A 23,353-nucleotide genomic window follows, 5' to 3' on the forward strand; every position below is an offset into this window, starting at 1 on the left:
TCACTTTCTCATCCACTCGCTACACATTAGGGGCAATTATACAGAGGCAAGTTGGCATGCAATCCTGGATGTCTTTGGGATGTGGGAGGTAACTGGAACACCTGGAGGAAACCCACGCAGTTACAGGGAGAATGTGCAAACCACACAGTCAGCACCCAAGGTCAGGATAGAATCTAGGTCTCTGGCACTGTGAGGCACCAGTTCTACCAGCAGTGCCACTGTGCTAACCACTAATTGGGTAGAGATCTCTAAGATTAAGACTGTGATGATGAAGGAATGGTTAAATATCTTCAAATAAGGATGGCGGACAATGGTAGTCCATGCAACTACTGCCCTTCTGCTTCTTGGGAATGATGGTTTGAGATGTTTTGTTGCAGCATTTTGTAGATGGTATGTACTGTAACCAGTGTATTTATGGTGGACAAAATGAATGCTTAGGGTGATAGATAGGGCGCCAACCAAGGGGCTGATATTGAAACTGCACTAATGAAAACAAATGAAAATTATATTACTTGTGGTTTTCAGATTGTGGGCGAGCCTTGGGACACTTTTGTTCTGACAGCTTCGTTCCAGGATACAGATGCTGCAGGCAATATAGAGCTGAGAGTAGTAGACCAAGGAGAGTTGCTTTATTGATTAACAACATCTCGCTGTAGTCTAACATGACATTACTGAAGGATGATCCAGTGAGGCTCTATGGGCGGAGATGAGAAATAAAAAGGGGATGACCACCTATTTGATTGCACTATAGACTTCCAAAGGGTCTACGGGAATTAGATGAACAAATATACTGGGAAACTGCGGACAGCTACAAGACTGATAAAATTGTCATTGTAGGGATTTTAACTTCTCAAATGTAGACTGGGACTGACATGGAACTTCGATGGAGTGAAGTTTATCAAGTATGTTTCGGAAAGTATTCTTGGGCAATATCTAGAAGGCACTAAAAGGGAAGGGGTTAAAACTAAACCTACTCTTAGGGAATTGGGCTGGGCAAGTGATGGCAGTGTCAGTGGGTGAGTACTTTGGGATTGATAACCACTGTTCTAATAGCTTTAAAGTAGTTATGGATAAGAGCTGGTCCACAAGTTCAAGTTCTAAATTAGTTCAAGACCAACTTTAATAATATTAGACAGAATATTGAAAAAGTAGATTTTAAAGGCAGCGATAGATAGATTCTTGATTAGTACAGGTGTCAGGGGTTTTGGGGAGAAGGCAGGAGAATGGGCTTGATGGGTTGTATGTCCTAATTCTGCTCCATTCACTTATCACATGACCTTGATAGCTTGTTTGCGGGCTGAGGTGCCTCCAGAAAGTGGGGTGCTTTCACAAGTGTGATAGTGAGAATTGAAGGTATACATGTTCCTGTTACAGTGAAGGGCAAATCAGGTGAGAGTAAGGAACCCTGCGTGAGGAGAGATCAAGTGTATCCTTGGAGGTGTATAGGGGATTGAAAAGCATAAGGGAATCAGGGGGGCTAAAAGAGGTCATGAGATAGCTCCGGCAGATAAGGTTGAGGAGAATTCAATGAGATATCATAAGATGGGCACAAAAATCTGGAGTAACTCAGTGGGGCAGGCAGCAACTGGAGAGAAGAAATGGGTGACGTTTCGTGTCAAGACCCTTCTTCAGACTGAATGTCATGGATAAGGGGAAGGAGAGAGATAGATGATGATGTCCCAGTACGGAGTATCATAAGTATATTGAGGTAATAGGATGTAGAGATAGAATTGATCGCCTCTGAATCCAAAGTTTTCATCTATGTGTGGAGCCTATGAGACGGGCAAGTTTCTCAATTAATATTATACCTCCTCTGTTATTACTGTGGAGAAAGAAATGAAGGCCGGCAGACTTGGAAAAGTTAATGATGATGTCTTGAGGACAGTCCATATTACAGTTGAGAAGGTGCTGAATGTTCTAACATATGTGAAGGTAGGTAAATCTCCTACGCCTGATCGGATATATTCAAGGATACTATGGGAAGCGAGAGAAGAAATTGCAGGAGTTTTGCCTCTATTTAAGAAAGGCTACAAAGAAAAACCTGGGAACTATGGACAAGTAAGCATAATATCCCTGAGATTACTGGAGAGGGTTGAGGGATAAAAAAAATACATGCATTTGGAATGGCAGGGTTGATTATGTATATTCAGCATGGTATTGAGTATGAGGGATTCATGTCTCACGAATTTGAATAAGCTTGTTGAAGAAGTAAACAAGAAAGTTGATGAGGGCAGGTACATATAGTCCATATGAACTGCGGCAAGGCTTTTAATAAGTTTCTGCATGCTGGCTGCTTTGGAACTAACTGACAGACCCGAGGTCTGGACCTGAGTGGTTCTGGCAATGCCTGAACAGGGCATCGGCAAGTGGGGTATTTATAAGTGCAGCTTTATGATATCTCCCATGACTTTACCGATGATTATGAACAGGTTAATAAAGATGCAATTATTTGGGCTGGATCAGTCCTGCTTTTTTTATGGGCAGAAAAGAATCTGGGAAATATTCCAGATTGTCAAATGGATGCCAATGTTGTAAATTTACTGGAACACATTGGCTCGAGGCACAGCCAGTTCTGGAGTCTGGTCGAAAATAATTGATGCATTATCTGTTCTCGTCTGTGTCTTGATAAGTGATTGAATGCATCTTTTGTTTCTTAATGAATAGAGCTTTATCATATAGTTTGACTGCAGTATAGAAGTATTCCACTTACAAACTATACACTTTATCTATTTCAGGTGACTGGCAACAATTTCTCAAGAGAGAAAAAGTGGTCATGGACCATGAATGTATTGTTGGAAAGGCTGGCAGAAAGGGAATCACAGCTGGCTTTCAAATATTGGTTGCAGAGATATACAAGAATGAAAAGATACAGGGTAATGGGGTTGTTACCCGGATGTGGCGTCGAAGGACAAGAAGCCGAAACAAAGAAGCAAATAACTGAACAGAAACAAAGCCAAAACGCCAAATAACCAAAAGCATACCAAGCGGAAACGCCAACTAACCGAAAGGGTGGGACGCCTAAAAGCCAACTAACCGAAAGGCTGCATCGCCTAAAAGCAAACTCACCGAAAGGCCGCTCTGCCGAAACGCCAACTAACCAAAAGGCTGCGTTGCCTACAAGCCAACTCACCGAATGGCCACTCAGCCGAAAACTCAAATAATGGACATGATGTTGCCGGGGGGGCGGGACTTGCCAGCGATTGGTCCAGACCCCCGCGTTCATCACATCACTGGCTGGTGGAGATGGGAGGGTGGGGGTCATTTTCCCCACACAAGCCATAGGTGATTGGGCACTCTGAACCTGAGCACCAAGTTGTAAGCGGCCGAAGGAGCGCATCCCTAGGGACAGCCCCCACTCTCCCACGGCCACGGCCGCCATCCACCTCGTCTCCCCTGTGTGGACACACTGTGACAGGCTGTGTGTCGGCAGCGCCGGGTGGAGCAGAGGTGTGGGACAGGCTGGTCCCTCTACCCACCCAGTCACAGCCTTTCGGTTAGTTGGCTTTTAGGTGTCCCACCCTTTTGGTTATTTGGTGTTTCAGCTTTGTTTGGCTTCCACTTCTTTGCTTTGGCTTCTCATCCTTCGACGCCACGTCCACACACGAATGGGGATAGAGCTGGGGAGCGGAGCATCTGTATTTCTCTTACAGAGAGCCCATAGAAATTCAATGGACCAAAAGGCTTCCTTCCTTGGTGTAATGACTCCGTGATTCCACATTGTTCAGTTTTCTATTGTCGGCAATTGGACAAACTAAATTCCAAGTCCACCAAATGTAATTGATTATTTACTTCTGTGTTCTAAATTGAATAATTGGATATAATGATCATTTGTGATAGTCATACATTCATTTTTAGGAAAAATGCCAATAAGTGCTGGAGTAATTGAGCGGGTCAGGCAGCATCTCCAGAGAACATAGATACCTAAGTCAGAACCTTTCTTCAGTCTGCAATGGACTTAAACTTTACTTTATTCTCTGCTCTCTTTAGATGCTGCCTGACCCTCTCAGTTACATAGACATAGGAAATAGGTGCAGGAGTACGCCATTCCGCCCTTTGAGCCAGTACCACCATTCAATATGACCAAAATCAGCACCTCGTTCCGCTTTTCCCCCATATCCCTTGATTCCGTTAGCCCTAAGAGCTAAATCTAACTCTCCCTTGAAAACATCCAGTGAATTGGCCTCCACTGCCTTCTGTGACAGAGAATTCCACAGATTCCCAACTCTCTGGGTGAAAAGGTTTTCCTCATCTCAGTCCTAAATGGCCTACCCCTTGTTCTTAAACTGTGGCCCTTGGTTCTGGACTCCCCCAACATCGGGAACATTTTACCTGCATCTACGCTGTCCAATCCTCTAAGTATTTGATATGTTTCTATAAGAACCCCTCTCATCCTTTTAAATTCCAGCAAATACAAGCCCAGTCGACTCATTCTTTCATCATACGTCAGTCCCGCCATCCCGGGAATTAACCTGGCGAATCTACGCTACACTTCCTCAATAACAATAATGTCCTTCCTCAAATTAGGAGACTAAAATTGCACACAATACTTCGGGTGCGGTCTCAGCAGGGCATCGGTACAACTGCAGTAGGACCTCCTTGCTCCTAATCTCTCGCAATGAATAATAATAATAAAAATAATAATAATTTTATTTATAGAGCACTTTAAAAACAAACATAGCTGCAACAAAGTGCTGTACATCACTAATCATTGACAAAAAAGTTAATACACACCAAAAATAACAATCAAAAGAAATAGTAGGAAAAGACATGTAAAATAAAGAAACATCAAAAACACCACAAACAGAAGCAAAGCCTCAGGCATGGTCAAAAGCCAGGGAGTACAAATGTGTTTTAACACTGGATTTGAAGATGGACAGTGAGGGGGCCTGTCTGATGTGCAACGGCAGGGTGTTCCAGAGTGCCGGAGCAGCAACAGAGAAGGCTCTATCCCCTCTGAGCCTCCGACTAGACCTCGGTACCTCCAGGAGCAGCTGACCAGCTGACCTGAGGGACCGGGCAGGAGCGTATGGGTGGAGCAGCTCAGAGAGGTAATGCGGGGCGAGCCCATTCAGAGATTTGCCATTGGCTTTCTTCACTGCCTGATGTACCTGCATGCATACTTTCAGTGACTGATGTACAAGCACATCCAGGTCTCGTTGCACCCCGCCCCCCCGTCTGAAGAAGGTTTTCGGCCCGAAACGTTGCCCATTTCCTTCACTCCATGGATGCTGCTGCACCCGCTGAGCTTCTCCAGCACTTTTGTCTACCTTCGATTTTCCAGCATCTGCAGTTCCTTCTTAAACACCATTCAGATAATAATCTGCCTTCCTGTTCTTGCCACCAAAGTGGATAACCTCACATTTATCCACATTATACTGCCTCTGCCATGTATCTGCCCACTCACCCAACCTATCCAAGTCACCCTGCAGCCCAATAGCATCCTCCTCACAGCTCACACTGCCACCCAGCTTTGTGTCATCTGCAAATTTAGAGATGGTACATTTCATTGCCTCGTCTAAATCATTACACTAGCACTCTTTCTGTAAACCATCATCTCCAGTTCCTTGCTTCTCCATTCATTTTAGGTTTGGATTGACTCCATTTCCCCGGTAAGAGATTTTATTTTTTTGCTGACTGAAAACATTTGTTATTTATCTGCTTTGCACCTACTGTAAACTATGTTAATTTCCAGCTCACACTTTCCCACTGACCATCCCTTTGCAATTTGTTGTGTGTCCAATATTTATCCCTATTCATCCCCATCACACTCAGAATTTTTCTTCAATCAAAATGAGATCGATATTTCATATATTAATATGGGTTACAAAGGAATAAATCATTGATAATAAGCTCTTTGCAGTTCTTACCTGTGATGCACAATATAGGTGATAATAGATGCAAAGAGGCAAAGCAAAAGGACTGCAGTGCACGCATATACCACAGGGTGCAGGAACTCCCCCGGGTATTGATCAAACGAAAGCACCGTCTTCAAATCCTGGAACACAATCCAATAATAATCATTAAACAACTTTTTCTTTTTCCTGGCGGGACAATGAATTTACTGAATTAAACTTCACATGGAACAGAAGAAGCCGAAACATGACTAAACCATTTTGCCCCTCATGTCAGCTTCCCATTTAATCAGATTGTGGCTGATATTTAACTTGTGTTTCATTTTCCTGCAATGCATTATCTCTTTTAGTTTTCTTAGTTTTGTTTAATTTAGAGACACCGCACAGAAACAGGCCCTCCGGCCCACCGAGTCTGCACTGACCAGCGATCCCCGCACACTAACACTATCCTACACACACTGGGGACAATTTATAATTTCACCAAGCCAATTAGTCTACAAACCTGTACATCTTTGGAACGTAGGAGGAAGCTCCCCGGAGAAAACTGATGTAGGTCATGGGGAGAATGTACAAATCCATACAGATAGTCAGGATCGAATACGGGTCTCTGGCGCTGCAGGGCAGCAACTTTTCCGCTGCGTTACCATGCTGCCTTCCTTTGATTCCCTTAATATCCCAAATTCCTTCAATTCTGCCTGGAATATACTCAACGTGAGTTTCAACAGGCCTTTTGCGTATTGCATTCCAAAGATTGACTGACTTCTGAGTGAAATGTTCTTCTTTGCTTTGTCCTGAATGTCTGACGCCTTATTCTAAGACTGCGAGCCCATGTTCCTGATCATGCTTGCATCTATCCAATACATTCCAATTAGATCACCGCTTATTTTTCAGAAATTCAGAGAGTACAAGATCAATCTGCTTAATCTATCTTCATAGGACAAACCCCATCCCACAAATTAATCTGGTGAACCTTCACTGCACTCCCTCTACCACAACTATGTTTTTCTTTCGGTAAGGACAGTTGACACAATATTTCAGGTTCAGTCTCATTGATCCTGCATGCAGGCAAGTGGGACTAACTCAGGAAGACACCTTGATAGCTTGGAATTTTGGGCCGAATGGCCTATAATATATACAGGTATACATCGAGTGCTGTATAACTCGATGCCTTTATGACATCTAAAATGTCTATCATAGAAAAATCACACTCGTCCAACAATCCTTTGAAAATCACACTTCATAAAATGTTATTTAAATTTATAACATTATGAGTTTTAAAAAATTCACCTTGGTGCAGATGACCCAATACAAGCTGTAACTATTCAAAATAGATTGGTTCCAACTAATTCATAAGCATATAATTCATAGGCATAAACCTTTACAAATCTTTGATTTGCATTTTGAAAAAGAGAAAAAATAAGATTGATAGACAGAATAATTAAACATAAAGTGAGACTGGTGTTGCTGGGACATGTTGGCCGGTGTGGGTAAGTTGGTCGGAAGGGCCTGTTTCCACACTGTATCACTCTATGACTCGATAAAAACATTAATGATTTGAACACAAATCCTTGGGTAAATGGTTTAGTGATGTTATTTTAGTCCCATTTTGTTTGGAATATGAAGCCTAATGTTTTGCATTTGATAATAGTGAGAAAAAGTCTGCATTCAACAGAATTATTAAAGTGCTAATGAGATCTGAGTTTTGACAAGTGTGATATCTGGGAATGCAGCTTTATTGACATTAATGAAGCATTAGCACCCAATCATAACACAGATGCAATACTTATCATTTAATGCTTCTCAAGCATTTAATCACATTACCAGCATAAACATCAAAAGAGTTGAAGGTTTAATGATCAATCCTTCGGAAATGGATGGAGGGATTGCTGTCTTCACCTCAAGAGGTATCACACTCATGTAAACAGCTGGAGTCTTTAAAGCTAACTGCACCTCTTAAAATGTGAGTTGCATGTTTTTAGTTTTAGAGATACAGCGCAGAAACAGGCCCTTCGGCCCACTGGGTCCGCGCCGACCAGCGATCCCCGCACATTAACACTATCCTACACCCACTAGGGACAATTTTTTTTTACATTTACCAAGCCAATTAACCTACAAACCTGTACGTCTTTGGAGTGTGGGAGGAAACCAAAGATCTCAGAGAAAACCCACGCAGGTCACGGGGAGAACGTAAAAATTCCATACAGACAGGCACCCGTAGTCGGGATTGAACCCGGGTCTCCGGTGCTGCATTCACTGTAAGGCAGCAACTCTACCGCTGCGCCACCTTGACCACCCGTTGGTGACAGAGCTTGCTGACAGGTATTCCAGAGTTCGTTCAGGTCTGAGAGATATTGATGACAGGCATGGCCTAGGAGGGAGTAGGCTCGACGGTTTTCTCGTGCTGCTCTTGAGCCCATGGGACAGAAGGGGGACAGACAAAATAAAGCCACCCCATTCACTCCTGAAACATCCACAAAAAGAATTGGGAGAATTCCTACAGGAATGAGTAGGTTAACCTATGATGAGCATTTGTCGTCACTGAGCCTGTATTCACTGGAGTTTAGAAGAATGAGGGGGGACCTCATTGAATCGTACAGAATAGTGCAAGGCTTGGATAGAGTGGATGTGGAGAGGATGTTTCCACTAGTGGGAGAGTCCAGGACTAGAGGTCATAGCCTCAGAATTAAAGGACGATCTTTTAGGAAGGAGATGAGGAGAAATTTCTTTAGTCAGAGGGTGGTGAATCTGTGGAATTCTTTGGCACAGAAGACTGTAGAGGTCAAGTCAGTGGATATTTTTAAGGTAGAGATAGATAGATTCTTGATTAGTACAGGCATCAGGGGTTATGGGGCGAAGGCAGGAGAATGGGTTAGGAGGGAGAGATAGATCAGCCATGATAGAATGGCAGAGTAGACTTGATGGGCCGAATGGCCTAATTCCATTACTACTCCTTATGACCTTATGAGACAGCTGCTGTGATCAATGAGAGCAATGAAACTCTGAGAAACACAAAGTACTGGCCCAAGAAATGTAAAGACCTCACATGAATGGCTCAAGGTTAATAAAATCAATTTTACATGCCATATCCTACCTACTGCTTGGCTAGCCACAGTCACCTGTTTGCAATTGCTATTAATTGGTGTTTCTGCCCAAGCATTTGTATGCTACACCATGTCTTCACACCAGTTAGCAACGCTACTATAATGACATTAATAACCTTCAGTTTACAAAAGCTGCCAGCTATTTAATTATGACAGGATGGAAAGCCAAATTATTGCACAACATTCAATGGCATCTATGTCCCTCTCTTGCCGGACAGAATGTGGATAATCCAAGTTTGATTAGGCACACATGGAAATTAAGTCCAGAATTGATGCTGCAGTCTGGACGCAACAAAGTGGATGGCAATGATCATGATGGTAAACCTAATGGTTTGTTACTCTCCGAGAGGGCAGTGTGTGCCACAATACTTTTACCAAACAGCCACTGAGGAAGAAGAGGGTTTGTGGAGGAGTAAAAGAAAAACGAGATAACCCAGATGATCTACTCCTTCATGCACTGACCTTCACCAACTCATTTGACTGAAGTAGAGTCATATAGAGTCATAGTGATACAGTGTGGAAACAGGCCCTTCAGCCCAACTTGCCTACACCAGCCAACATGTCCCAGTTACACTAGTCCCACCTGCCTGCGTTTGGTCCATGTCCCTCCAAACTTATCCTATCCATGTATCTGTCTAACTGTTTTTAAACGTTGGCATAATCCCAGCCTCAACTACCTCCTCTGGTTGCTTGTTCCATTCACCCACTACCCTTTGTGTGAAAAGGTTCCCCCTCAGATTCCTATTAAATCTTTTCCCCTTCACTGTGAACCTATGTTCTCTGGTCCTCCATTGCCCTACCCTGGGGAAGAGACTACATCTACCTGATCTATTCCTCTCATGATCTTATACACCTCTATAAGATCACCCCTCATCCTCCTGCGCTCCAAGGAATAGAGACCCAGCCTACTCAACCTCTCCCTGTAGCTCAGACCCTCTAGTCCTGGCAACATCCTCGTAAATCTTCTCTGAACCCTTTCAAGCTTGCCAATATCTTTCCTATAACATGGTGCCCAGAACTGAACACAATACTCTAAATGCGGTCTCACCAATGTCTTTTGCAACTGCAACATGACCTTCCAACTTCTATACTCAATACTCTGAATGATATACTATATATTTACTATATTTGGAATTTCGATGAGGCCCTGGTTATGTTTTTTGGCAGCTGAATGAAAAATTGGAGTTGTGTGAATTCACAGAGCCATCAGATGAAATGGTGAAAGACTGGCTCAAAATAATTTGGCAGTAATGGATACCACATCTGTCAGTATATTTTGCCGCTAGACTCCCCGTGGAGTCCAAAATCACAACACAACCGTACAGAGAGTTCTCCAGCAGTTACTCAAAGGCACCAGTTCTCAAATCCTTGAACAGATTAGTCCTGACACAGGATCCACTTTCCTATGGATTTTGGTGCTGTTAATCGGGCTGCGGGAAAATGTAGAAGAAATTTTCTTCTTTTAAAATTGTTTAGTTTAGTTTCGAGATACAGTGCGGAAACAGGACCTTCGGTCCACTGAGCCTGCGCCGACCAGTGATCCCTGCACATGTACACTATCCTACACACACTAGGGACAATTTACATTTATATCAAGCCAATTAACCTACAAACAGTACGTCTTTGGAGTGTGAGAGGAAACTGAAGATCTCGGAGAAAACCCACGCAGTCACGGGGAGAACGTACAAACACTGTACAGACAGCACCTGTTGTCAGGATCGAACCCGGGTCTGCAGTGCCGTAAGCACTGAAATGGGCCTGTCCCACTTAGGTGATTTTTCAGCAGACTGCTGGCAACTGTCAAGTTAGACTATCAGAGTGGAACACAACACAAACACATCGCAAAGGTGGGGTCAGGGCCATAGGGGGGAGCGCTGTCAGAAATTTACACGGTGCAAAGCCAAGGTGATTCGGAAACACACCGCGATGAACAGGAAGGTTGGCGCTGTAATTAAGACGGTTAGCAGAGTGTACGGTAAGTCCTTTAAAATAGGGGGGGGGGAGGGAGAGAATGGGGGAGAAGTGGGGAGAAGGAGTGGAGACAACATTTAAGAAGTCAGACAACTTTTTATAAGCCAGAGATACACAGCTGTGAAGTTTGGAGAACATTAAACATTACCGTTCGGTTATCCTTGGTTCTGAAAACACTTGCTAACTATTTTTCCCCAATGAGCCAGTGAAAATGACCGGTCAGCAAAGGTGATTAACTAAAACGACCTACGACTACCTCGACTACCCATAACTACATGGCGACCCCACTACAACTGCGCCTACGCTTATAGGATTATCCATTATCTCCAGGCGATCAATTTTTGGTCGCAGAAAATGTTTCAACATGTTGAAAATTTTGCAGCGACCATACTGAGATTTACAATCTCCCTCCTCCTCCTCGCAGCTAGTCAAGTCAAGTCAAGTCAAGTCAAGTTTATTTGTCACATACACATACGACATGTGCAGTGAAATGAAAGTGGCAATGCTCGCGGACGTTTGTGCAAAAGACAAACAACCAAACAACCAAACAAACTATAAACACAATCATAACACACATATTCTTTTACATAATAAATAATGGAAGGAAAAACGATCAGTAGAGTTAGTCCCTGGTGAGATAGGCGTTTACAGTCCGAATGGCCTCAGGGAAGAAACTCCTTCTCAACCTCTCCGTTCTCACCGCATGGCAATGGAGGCGTTTGCCTGACCGTAGCAGCTGGAACAGTCCATTGCAGGGGTGGAAGAGGTCTCTCGTGATATTGTTGGCTCTGGAGTTGCACCTCCTGATGTATAGTTCCTGCAGGGGGGCAAGTGAAGTTCCCATAGTGCGTTCGGCCGAACGCACTACTCTCTGCAGAGCCTTCTTGTCCTTGGCAGAGCAATTCCCAAACCAGATGGTAATGTTCCCGGACAAGATGCTTTCCACCGCCGCTGCGTAGAAGCACTGGAGGATCCTCGGAGACACTGAATTTCCTCAATTGCCTGAGGTGGTAAAGGCGCTGCCTTGCCTTACTCACAAGTGCTGAGGCGTGTGATGCCCTGGTCATATCCTCGGAGATGTGGACTCCCAGATATTTAAAACAGTTCACCCTATCCACAGGATCCCCATTTATCCTCAATGGAGTGTACGTCCTCGGATGATGTGCCCTCCTAAAGTCCATGATCAGCTCCTTCGCTTTTTTGATGTTCAAGAGGAGGCTGTTATCCTGGCACCAGAGTGCTAGATCAGCCACCTCCTCCCGGTAGGCCCTCTCATCGTTGTCTGAGATCAGGTCCACCACCACAGTGTCATCAGCAAACTTAATTATTGAGTTGGAGCTGAACCTAGCCACGCAGTCATGTGTGTACAGGGAGTACAATAGGGGGCTGAGGACGCAGCCCTGGGGCGATCCTGTGCTCAGGGTGAGGGACTTCAATGTATTCCCTCCCATCTTGACTACCTGGGGCCTGGCGGTGAGAAAGTCCAGGACCCAGGCACACAGGGAGGTGCCAATTCCAGTAGCTTCCCGGCCAGTCTGGTGGGGACTATCGAGTTGAAGGCTGAACTGTAGTCTATGAACAGCATCCTCACGTAGCCCCCCTTCTGGCTGTCCAGATGGGAGAGAGCGGTGTGCAAGACCTGGGAGACCGCATCGTCCGTGGATCTGTTCGGACGGTATGCGAACTGCAACGGATCCATGTTGCGAGGGAGGAAGGTGCAGATGTGTTTCTTCACCAGCCTCTCAAAGCATTTCATGACTACCGAGGTAAGGGCCACTGGACGGTAGTCATTCAGACAGGCTGGGGAGGCAATTTTTGGTACCGGTACAATGATGGATTTTTTGAAGCAGGCAGTGACCACGGACTTGTCCAGGGAGAGGTTGAATTATGTAGTGAGCACTGGAACTAGCTGCGTAGCACAAGACTTGAGTACTCGCCCCGAGATGCCATCGGGGCCTGCAGCTTTTCTCGTGTTCACCCATGTCAGAGCCCTCCTCACGTCGTGCTCGGACAGCGAGAATGTGTGCACATTCCTCCCTTTCAGCTTCGGTAGCTAGACAAGCTTGTAAGTCCTGTACTTACTCCTAGAGGTGCTGTATTCCAATGATATTTCCTATAATTGGCCCACATTAGAATCAGTCATAGAAAGATACAGAAGATAGACACAAATAGCTGGGGTAACTCAGCGGGACAGGCAACATCTCTGGAGAGAAGGAATGGGTGACGTTTCGGGTCGAGACCCTTCTTCAGTGATTAGGGATAAGGGGAATGAGCAATACAGCATGGAAATTGACCCTTTAGCCCATGCCAATCAATAAGCACAAATTTAAATGAATCCTACATTCATCCCATGTTTTACTCTCCCTTCGTACTCACCGACTCCCTCCTGATTCTACTACTCACTAGTGAGAATTCACAGTGGGCAATTAAGCCAGCAACTTACATGTTTTTGGAGTATGGGAGGAAATCGGAGCACCCAGAAAAAACCTATGCAATCACAGAGAGAACAATAGACAATAGGTGTAGGAGTAGGCCATTCGGCCCTTCGAGCCAGCCATTCATTCAATGTGATCTTGGCGATCATCCCCAACATGCAAAGCATTGCAGATACAGCTCCTGAGGTCAGGATTAACCCGGTTTTCTGGAACTGTGAGGCAATGTTTTGACCAGGTGTGCCACTGTGCTGCCTACAGGATCTGTAGAAGTTTGGATTCTGTTGAGGTTTGGGGTCATGACCAAGTCCTTCAGCAGCTGGCACACATTGAGAACTGTAGTAAGCAAAACATTATTGCAACAATGGGCATAGAAATCAACCAGGAACTTAGGTGGAAATGGTATTGATTCCCTGAAATAACACTGGTCTGGCTTCTCTCTACAGCTGAATGCACATCCGGCTATGAGGAGTGAAGTGAGAGTACTTGCTGAAGTGCTGTACTCGTTTAGCAGTACCACAACACATCAGCATTGGCTACTGGCTGATATGATTAGCAGAATGATCACAATTCCAAGCAACATGAACCTGCAAATGGTAAATGCCCATAGTCCACAAGGCAGTATCTGCAGAAAACAGCTTAATGTTACATGAGAAAAATCCCGATTGTGCTGACAAGTTTGTCCACGTGTTGATTATTACTGTGCCTTGCAAGCGGATCCCTTGTTAAAAGGAAAACACCAAACATTAAAAGGATCTGACAAAGATGATTGCCAGCACAATGCCAGCACAATGTCAGCCATGTTGTCGGAAGAGTCTAGCTATAAAAACAAAATGTCTTGATGATTCAAAGATGGAATGATATCCATGCTCAGCATTAGATAGTTATTGATTGTGATCAGGTACCTTCTTAATCTTCTTCAGGGATTGTCTTTCCCTGTGAGAGCTGGATTAAATTTATAAAATGGTTACAGTATTTGTTGAAGAAAGCAACCTGTTTGTTCTTGAGCTAAGTTATATATTTTCCTTATAATTGAGTGATTATATGGTGTCTTTAACTTGATGCCAGGGCTGGCACGGTGGCGCAGCTGTAAAGTTGCTGCCTTACAGCATCAGAGACCCGGGTTAAATCCTGTCTGTACAGAGTTTGTACATTCTCCCTGTTTTCCCCGGTGCTCCAGTTTCCTCCCGCACTCCAACGACGTGCAGGTTTGTAGGTTAATTGGCTTTGTTAAAAGTTGTAAATAGTCATATCTTCCCATCTGCACACCTATCCACATTCTGTAGAGACCACACCCTACACAATTCCTTAGTTCACTCATTCTTTCCCTTCCAAATAACTCCCTACCAAGGTACGTTCTCCTGCTAACAGGGGAAATGTAATACCTGTTCACACACCTCCTCAATCACATCCATCCAGACGCCCCCATAGACCTTCCTGGGGAGAAAGAGCTTCAGGTGTACCTCTTCCAACCTCACTGCTGCATTTGGGGCTCCCCAAATGGCCACTTTTACATCAGAGAGACCAACAGTAGACTCGGGGACTTTCACTGAAAACTTATGCTCTGTCCACTAGGGCCTACTGGATAGCCATTTTAACTCCCCTTCCCATTCCGATCATTCTGTCCTGAGATTCCACCATTGCCAGAGTGAGGCCACATGCAAACTGTAGGAATTGCACATATTCCACTTGGATAGCTTACAACTCAAAGGTATGAAAATCGAACTCTCCAATTTTAGGTAACAAAGCCCCTCTCTTTCCCCAGGTGCGCACCCATTTCTCCCACTATCCTCTTCCACAATACCCCTTCATCTATCTTCACATTTCACTTTTCTTCTGTTTTTATCTTACACCTTTTAGTTTCCTGTTTTTTTTATCTCTGGCGTTTGATCCACACATCTGCTAATCAATGCATTTCGTTGTCTCTGTACTGTACACTGACAATGACAATTAAAATTGAATCTAAATCTGAATCTGAATCAAAGCATGGCTCAGTTGTAGCCATCTATCACTTGCTAGGCTTTGCTCCCACCTCTTTTCAGCTTTCTGTCCCCTACTGCATTCAATCTGAAGAAGGATCCCGACCTAAAAAGTCACCTATCCATGTCCTCCAGAGATGCTGCAGCCTGACCTGGTGAGTTAATCCAGTACCTCGTGTTTTGCTTGTTATGTTACGATACTGGCTGAATCTTCTTGCCCGAGTAGTATCAGCAAGCGCTGACAAATGGTAACCATCGCAAGGTAAAACCTGCGTGATGAATGTTTTTTCTCCTCTTATGGGATCATAGGACCCCTGAGAGAACCTTTTTATTTGACAGCAGAACAATAAATGTTAATTGGACTCTCCTCTGCTGCATTCTGCCTCCATTAGTGAACTGAGCATGCATGAAGTTATTCTCATGTGTTGTGGGAAGTCACCAAGGTTGCAATGGATATTGCATTGAAAATGCAGCCATCCCGGTTTGCATCCCAGTTCATCATGGATGACGAGGAGTCATGTCATTAATGGTTACAGGGCCTTGTATTCATGAGACGAGATGCAGTTCTGCTCAATATTCAACAAGCATCCTTAAAAACTGTCCTTAAGACAGCAAACCCAGCAGAAATACAGTGATGACTACCAAAGGATGAGGGCCCTCATGAAGGTAAAGTGTTTGAACTGTAGGCATTGACAGACTTATCATCTTCAAGATTGCGTTATTACACAGCGGTTGTAAATCATGGCCCACTACATTTGTTTGTCCTGCCCTTCTCCTTAAGCCTTGAATAGAGATCCTCTTACATCTCAAGATTCGGTGCCAGTTTGAGTGGAGTGCTGGAAGTATTCTCAAAGGACCTTAGATTCCAAGCTCTTGGATGTTGAAGAAATGTATATTTAGTTGGGATCAGAGAAGGATGCTGTGAACCAACCTAATTCTCTCGCTCTCAGTGTTAAAAGTTGTACTAGCACTCAAATGGCTCAGGACTTAGGTGTATTGAGCACACTTCACTAAATAACCTACACAAGCCAAAACCGTACAAAATAATCTGGAAAGCTATATAGAAACAATTAAAAAAAGATGGAGAATGTAACAATGAATAGTCCTCAAGGGCAAACAGGTAGTTTCAGTTGCCTCCTTGTTTTATACAAGAACATTTGGTGGTGAGACACAGGCAATTATTCCCCAGGTTACTCCCTGCTTATCTGGATCTCCCTCACCTCGACTGCCCAGTCTCCAACCCCACTCTCCAACCTATTGCATGCACACACTGGCAGAGGGGTGAGCTTAGCTCTTAAAATCTACCACTTGAAAATAATAATAAAAATACTGTACATTCTAGAGATCCAAAACAAAAATTGCCAGAAACATTTCCTAGGTTCGGCCATATCTGTGGGAAGATAAACAGAGTCCACGAGGTACATTTGTGAAAGTTGATTTCTCATTTTCTATCTGTTAACCATCTGTAATATTCCTGCCTGCAACATTGCAGCCTGTCCCACTGAGGTACTCCAGCATTTTGTGTCTATCTTCGGTGTAACATTAGCTTAGCTTGTTCGTTTTCTCTCTGGGAGTTGGAGGCATGCCCTGGCTTACTTGCCGGGCAGGTCTTCCTGCATCTTCACTACATTTAGCAACTCTCACATTATTGCAGAGTCATACAGCATGGAAACAGGCCCTTCAGCCCAAATTACTCATGCTGACCAAAATGCCCCATTTGCACTAGTCCCACCTACCCACATGTGGCCCATATCCCTCTAAACCTTTCCTAGCCATCTCATTGCACAAATGCCTTTTAAATGTTGTAATCGTGCCTAGCTCAACTACCTCCTCGAACAACTCATTCCATATGCCTACCAGACTCTGTGAAAAGGTTACTACCCAAGTTCCTGTTCAATATTTCCCCTCTCACATTAAACCTACATCCTCTGATTCTTGATTCCTCTACTCTGGATAAAACACTGTGTATCTACCCTATCTCTTTCCCTCATGATCGTATACACCTTTATAAGATCACCCCTGATCCACCTGCACTCCATGGAACAAATTCCTAGCCTGCCCAACCTCTCCCTATTTCTCAGGCCCTCAAGTTCTGGCAACATCCTCGCAAACATTCTCTGCACTCTTTCCATCTTTCCTACAGCATTTATAAACCCAGTCGTTACAGCCCAGGTGTAAGGATAAACTCAGCAACTGTATACCAGGTCTAAGGATAAAACCTAAGGTAGACAGAAATGCTGGAGAAACTCAGCAAGTGAGGTAACATCTATGGAGCGAAGGAATAGGTGAGGTTTCGGGTTGAGACTCTTCTTCAGACTGATATGAGGTGGGTGTTGGGGGGGGGGAGCGGAGACAGTAGATAAAACCCAGTCACTACAAACCAGGTGAAAGGGTAAACCCATTCACCATAAAGTCCTGGCAACTTCCTTCTAAATCTTCTCTGGACTTTTTCCAGCCTTCCTATAACAGAGTGACCAAAACTGAACACAATACTAGATTGTACTTCGGAGTCACGTGAGAGACTACGTGAAGACCCCGCCAGCACGCATGCGCGACATAGCGTTCACGCAGTGCAACAGCGACGGGCGGGAGCACGAGCTCTCCTCAAACAAGTTTAAAACGGGACCTCCAGGTAAGTAAAAACTTACTCTGAGGTCGTATTTGGTATCCTTGTTCTGCTTTATCATTACAGAAAACATGAACAAGGGAAGACAAGCAAAAAAGGTCGTACCCCGTCCGACTGCGATGGCCCAGGAAGGTCCCAGCAGTGGGGGGCGACCGGCGGCACCTGGACCGCACTCGCTGTGGTCCACAGTCACCAACAAAATTTCTGTACAGCCGAGCCCAGCGCCGCTAGCACCACAGCTCGAACAACCGCAGCGGGCTGGATGCAAGACTAAACAGAGGTCGGTCCGGCCGGTTTACTCTGATGAGTCCGGTCTGGAAGACTCACCGCCTGAGAGCGGCAGAGGTGACCGTTTGGGCCGCATGGAGCGGCTCATGGAGCAAACGCTCCAGCGGGACTTGCTCCGGGAGATGGGGCAAGCCCGCCAAGGGAGTACAAGCACACCCGCCACAGTGCATTACCAAGCACTGGCCATCGCATCTCCCTCAGCAGAGGGGAGCGTTGGCGACCAGGGCTGGGCTGGTCAAGAACAGGGGTCACTGGCTGAAGAACATGGCAGTATGCTGCGGGTGTAGGAACAGGAAGAGCTGCTGGGAGTGGTAAACCGCTACGCCATAACACCGTGAGAGGGACAGCCGTTACAGCCCAAACTGGCAGCTAGCATTGACTACCTGTCCTTTAATCCACTCCAAGAACAGGTAGTCAATGAGGCGATGGATCTATACACGCCTCCATAAAACTGTATATCGCTCAATGTACCAGCTGTCATAGTAATGGCTCTGGGGTACATTGGGCTGGGTATCCGAACCCTAAGAACTAAACTGACAAAAAAGCCGTTAAAGCCCTCCTGAGCTGTCAGATATAATCTTTATACGCTCAAGAACCGTGGACGAGGCGATGGATCTATACACGCCTCCATAAAACTGTATATCGCTCAATGTACCAGCTGTCAATAGTAATATCTGGGGGTACATTGGGCGTGGACGGGTATCAATATGACAAATAACCAACTCTCTGCTGTGTAACACACAGTATGAAATCAATAACCTCCGGAATTAAGCCATAAGACCTGCCCTCAACCCCAAATTCGCAGGACTGTGCAAAACGCCGACCTCACAAACACAAATCCTGCTATTTGGCAAAGATCTACCAAAACATGTAAAAGATCTGGACGGGGAGTCCAAAGCACTTGGACTCATGAGGGCAGGCCCCGGAATGAGCAAGACCACGCAACCCAGGCCGCAGCACCCCTACGCATCCTCCAGTAGGCATCTACAACATGGTACTGGTGAAAGCATGGGGCCCACATATCATCCCCAGAAGTCTTTTTTAGGACACAGGGCCCATGGAAGGTGCGCCACCCCCACACAGCACCACCTCGACAGATAAAGAGCCGGAAGCCCCAAAAAATTATATTCTACCAATAACAATGGAGGTAGGTGGATCTGGTTTTTATGTTCCTTCCAGAACATAAAAGGTGCAGGGCCTTTACTAACAGGGGGGAAGTTACACCTGTTTTTGGAAGCATGGAGGACTATCACTCTTGACAATTATATACTACAAAGTATTCAAGGATACAAAATTGAATTTATTCAAGAAAGTATGCCACCAGTTCAGCATGCACCCCACAGGGAATTTACCCTCTCACAAAAAGAAAAATGCGAGGGACAAGCAGAACTGGTGAGATTACATACAAAGAGGATCATAGAAAAATCAAAACATGACCCTTTGGAATTCGTATCAAATATCTTTACTAAGACCAAAAAAGATGGTGGATGTCGCATCTTCATTGACTTAACGACATTGAATACTTTTGTCAAGTATATACATTTCAAAATGGAAACATTTGTTACTGCCAAACAATTGATTTCCCAAGGATACTTTATGGCATGCATCGACTTTAAAGATACAAACTATTCAGTACCCATTCAAAAGGATCATCGTAGATACCTAAAGTTTAACTGGATGAGGCAACTATGGCAGTACAAATCGTTGCCTAATGAACTAACATCAGCCCCTGTTTACCTAGATATTAAAACCAGCCCTGGCAATACTAAGAAAACAAAAACATATTGTCATGGCATATCTTGATGATATTTTGATAATAGGTAAAACCCTGGAATTAGCTAATTCAGCATTACCTACTAAACATTTATTTGAGACTTTGGGGTTTGTCATACATCCAGATAAATCAAAGTTGACGCCATCCACAACAATGGACTATCTGGGATTCACAATTAACTCAGTCCACATGTCTGTAACATTGCCAAAAGAAAAAGCAGCAGAATTGGCACAAGCCTGCAACAAATTAATGATTACCAATCAACCAACCATTCGACAAGTGGCAAGAGTAATTGGGAAATTGGTAGCAGCATTTCCAGCTACCCAGCTTGGACCTCTGCATTACCAAAACTTACAAAGAGCAAAGGGGCAAGCGTTAAAACAACATGCAGGTCATTTTGACCGAACCATGAAATTACCAACTAAAGCAATATCAGAATTACAATGGTGGAAAAAGAACATTTGGCATAGTTCCAGTCCCATCATTATCAATAATCCAACATTTATGATACAAACGGATGCTAGTGCTCAAGGCTGGGGAGCAACTAATACTATATCTAGTACGGGTGGTAGGTGGAATATTCAAGAATCATCACTACTACAAACACTGGGTATAAACTATTTGGAAATGTTTGGTGCGTTTTATGGGTTAAAAGCTTACTGTTCAACTATGCACAATTTGCATGTCTGCTTACAAATTGACAATATCACAGTGGTGGCCTATATTAATCACATGGGTGGGATAAAATCGATATCATGTGATAATCTGGTCAACACAATCTGGCAATGGTGTGTCGACAGACATATTTGGCTATCAGCAACTTACCTACCAGATAAGCTAAATACAGTGGCAGACACCAGCTCACGCAAATTCAATGATAACACCGAATGGATGTTAAACCCCAAAGCATTTGCTGAAATTACAAAGCAATATGGAACACCAGATATCGATCTCTTTGCATCCCGACTGAACCACCAAGTATGTCGCTTGGGAACCAGACCCTGAGGCAGCGGCGATAGACGCATTCTCGCTGAACTGGGGAAAATGATTTTTCTATGCCTTTCCCCCCTTCTGCCTCATCAGTCGGGTACTACGCAAAATACAAATGGACTCTGCTTCAGGTATTTTGGTAGTACCCGACTGGCCTGCACAGCCATGGTTCCCAGTGGTCCTTGACATGGTCAGTGAGCCACCCATGACCATCCCCAGCAGACCAGATCCATTGATCCACCCTGTCACAGGCGAGAGTCACCCATGCCAAGACAGAATAAATCTGTTGGGTTGCAGATTTTAAAAAGACCATTATTGGACCTGGGATTGTCAAATAGGACCGTGGACATGATGACAGCATCTCACCGACTTTCCACAAAGAATCAATATCTCTCCAGCATCAGAAAATGGGAAGCATACTGTTCAAGAACAGGGACAACATACAGAAAAGCAACCATAACTAACGTACTGGTGTTCCTGTCCAGCCTTCACCACGATGAAGATCTGAGCAATAGTATAATCAATTGTGCTAGGAGTGCACTGTCAGCCTATCTGGGGCAGGCACCAGGACAACAGTCCATAGGGTCTCATCCGCTGGTGGCCAAATTAATGAAAGGCATCTTCAATACCAACCTCACTAGACCTAGGTACACCCAAATCTGGGATGTCAGTGTCGTCCTGACATACCTAAGGGGATTGTAACCAGCCAGATCCCTCACTCTGGAACAGCTTACCCTGAAAACGGCTATGCTGATGGCTTTAGTCTCAGCCCAAAGGGTCCAGTCCCTACACCTACTCAGACTGGGCAACATGGTCATAACATCTGACCAAGTTACTTTTACTATCCGGGAGCTGGTAGATAGCTGGTAAAATAGAGCAGACCAGGAACTTCAGGACTAATTATGGAATTTCAGGCGTTTATGTGTCATGACACATCTACTACAATACCTCAACACAACCAAAGATCCCCAAGGGAGAGAAAAGGCACTATGGATCAGCTACAAAAAGCCACATGGTCGGGTGTTGGTACAAACCATCTCTAGATGGCTCAGACAGGTATTGGGAGCTGCTGGGGTGGATACTGACATTTACACATCTCACTCCACCAGGGCAGCATCTACATCGGCGGCTAAGAATATGGACGTGCCATTGGACCACATCCTGGCAACAGCGGGGTGGTCCACGGAAAGAACTCAAAACATTCTACAATAAGCTAATTGTAAAACCTGTACCATTTGCAGAGAGGATTTTAGACTCTGCAAATATATCATTTAAGCCCGGGGGAGCGTTATTTTCTTTGTTATTGTTTAAAATAAATATCGTTATTGTTTTATAAAACAGATTCATGTTTAATTACGATAACATACTTCCTCCCTTGGATGACTTTGGCAGTGAGTGAAGAATGGACTGTTACACGGTTTGAAATCACAGAGCTTTAAAATCTTCACGTAGTCACTCAAGTAAAATAGTAAGATTAAACGAGAACTTACCAGTTTGAAGTTTGATATTTATTTTATGAGGAGTTACGATGAGGGATTACGTGCCCTCCTCTCCCACCCTCAATTATAAAGGTCAACTGGTATCTTAGTTCTCCTTATCTTTACTACGTTTATTTCAATTACTGTGTTTTTTCTGTGATTCCACACCGCTGCTTTGAAGAATGTCGCGCATGCGTGCTGGCGGGGTCTTCACGTAATCCCTCATCGTAACTCCTCATAAAATAAAGATCAAACTTCAAACTGGTGAGTTCTCGTTTAATCTTACTATTTGTGACCACCACACTGGTGGGCTCACTTTCCCCCCATTCTCCCATTACCCAGCTATCCGTCTCCTTCTCAATCCTCAATCCCGTATTTCCTTTTATCTGCCCTCTTTCCACCCCCGTCCACATTTCACTCCACCTCTTTTTTCCATATTTGTCACCTTACTGTCTTCTTTTTACCTTTAGCCTCTGTCACCATTTCCACCCATCCGGTAATCACCCCATCCTCACCTGTGGCCACATACACAAGCGGCACACATACCCCAGTTTGCATTGATGGCGCCAAAGTAGAGATGGTTGAATACTTCGAATTCCCATGAGTCAATACCGATGACTTCTCCTAGACCACTCATATCAAAGCAATGACCATGACAGCACGCCAATGCATCTACTTCCTTAGATGGCTTAGGAGGTTCGGCATGTCTCCTACAACTCTCACCAACTTGTGCCATAGCAAGCATTTCTTCGGGATGCATCACAGCTCGGTTTGGGATCAGCTCCATCCAAGACCGTAAGAAATTTCAGCGAATTGTGGACGCAGCCCAGACCGTCACACAAACCAACCTCTCTTCTATTAA

General features: G+C 44.5%; 1 protein-coding gene across 3 annotated transcripts in view; it reads right to left on the minus strand.

Moving 5' to 3' along the window:
- Positions 1–23,353, minus strand: part of LOC129703924 (adhesion G protein-coupled receptor A3) — a 619,806-nt gene that overhangs the window by 64,877 nt on the left and 531,576 nt on the right. For all 3 annotated transcript variants that reach the window (XM_055646641.1, XM_055646640.1, XM_055646642.1), the window contains one exon: positions 5,868–5,995. In XM_055646641.1, coding sequence (XP_055502616.1) covers positions 5,868–5,995 — 128 coding nt within the window. The remainder of the gene's footprint in view (positions 1–5,867; positions 5,996–23,353) is intronic.

The sequence above is a fragment of the Leucoraja erinacea genome, chromosome 15 (assembly GCF_028641065.1).
Source record: "Leucoraja erinacea ecotype New England chromosome 15, Leri_hhj_1, whole genome shotgun sequence".
Lineage (NCBI taxonomy): Eukaryota > Metazoa > Chordata > Chondrichthyes > Rajiformes > Rajidae > Leucoraja > Leucoraja erinaceus.